Source organism: Cyprinodon variegatus, unplaced genomic scaffold (genome assembly GCF_000732505.1).
Source record: "Cyprinodon variegatus isolate N-32 unplaced genomic scaffold, C_variegatus-1.0 Scaffold148, whole genome shotgun sequence".
NCBI lineage: Eukaryota > Metazoa > Chordata > Actinopteri > Cyprinodontiformes > Cyprinodontidae > Cyprinodon > Cyprinodon variegatus.
The window spans coordinates 61,499-62,888 of NW_015150601.1; the positions used below are offsets into that span (position 1 = coordinate 61,499).

Consider the following 1,390-nt stretch of genomic DNA (forward strand, 5'->3'; position numbering starts at 1 on the left):
AATATCGGCATATCGGATATCGGCCAGAATCCCAATATCGTGCATCCCTAATTTAAGACATTTTTATATTAAAGACTTCGAAGCCTTTTAAGACCGTTTAAGGATCTGTGGGAAACCTGTAGTAGGATCAGAAAGTCCTAGTGTTAAAAACCTAAAAAGTCTGGAAAAGTCATTTTAGCAGAAGCGCGGTGAGGTTTAAGAATACCTTGAACTCTCCTCCCTTGCTTTTGCTTCAGCCTCCAGTCTCTCCTGCTGCTCGTCGGTCCACCCCCTCACTCTATTGATCTCTTCCTCCTTCTGTTCAACCATTTTGTCCATGGCCTCCTTCAGCTGACAGGTCACTCTCCCCACCTCCGCCTCCAGTTCCCTCTGTCTTCCTTCAGCTTCCTTTACAGCCTCTTTGGTGCTGAAAAAAGGAAGACGAGCATCGTGTGAAGCCGGGATACGGACAGAACTTCAAACTTCTAAAGGCAACATGAATCAAACAGACTTTAAAGCAGAAGAACTCCAGGAAATGCTCACCTTTGCAGCTCTGTGGCGATATCCTCCATCTGTTTCTGCGAGCTGTTATATGCCTCTTGGAGTTCACTCATGGCTGCAAGATGGAGGCTTTTCATTGCTGCTACATCACTGCTCCTAAAGGGAAACGGGTTGTAAAAAGAGCAAATTTAATCATGTTTTAGAGCTAGAATATAAACCATAAAGCAGATCAATCATTTATGAAAGAAAAACCTTTAACACAAAATGCATCATATCTGAAGCTTTTAAGAGACCTTCTACATCGTTAGTAAGATCGTTGTCTGATATAACATGATTCACGTAGTGAACAGAACATTAAACATCCAAATAAACTTAATCAAAATCCACTTTTTTTTATTTGGAAGAATGTTGAAGGACTAATGTCAGCTCACTGACGCATGTTTACCAGAGTCAAATGCCTCGGCAAGTGACCAGTGTTAAAATCTGACCGGCATGCTGTGGGAACACCAAAGACCCGCTAAGTTCCATCACACCATTCAACACAACGTACGGACGTCAACACGCCGCGCCAGTCGCTTCTAATCTAACAAGCAGAAACAACAGTTTACATTCGATAAACATGGAGCTATTGTTTCTCCATGTGTTCGTTTCTCTCTACTATCAGACAGATAATTGAGAGAAACAATAAAACACACAGACACAACCTGGCTTTATACATTTTGCTCTCTGTCACTACCTGATCCGTCCTGCGTATACGCGAACAGAATAACTTCCGTGTCGCAATACTTTGTTTTTCTAACTTTTTTATTCACAAAATTTGTATAAATATCGCATATTCTAAAAACGAAACAAATACATACACTAAAATAACCCTTTGAACGTTATCATGACTGCTCTGAGTAGGGGTGTG

General features: G+C 41.2%; 1 protein-coding gene across 1 annotated transcript in view; it reads right to left on the reverse strand.

Annotated features, from left to right (window-relative positions):
- Positions 1-1,390, reverse strand: part of LOC107086335 (hyaluronan mediated motility receptor-like) — a 17,433-nt gene that overhangs the window by 8,331 nt on the left and 7,712 nt on the right. Inside the window, exons 11-12 of the mRNA XM_015377201.1 lie at positions 523-636; positions 206-406 (exon numbers count right to left, since the gene is read on the reverse strand). Of these exons, the coding sequence (XP_015232687.1) occupies positions 206-406; positions 523-636 (315 nt within the window). The remainder of the gene's footprint in view (positions 1-205; positions 407-522; positions 637-1,390) is intronic.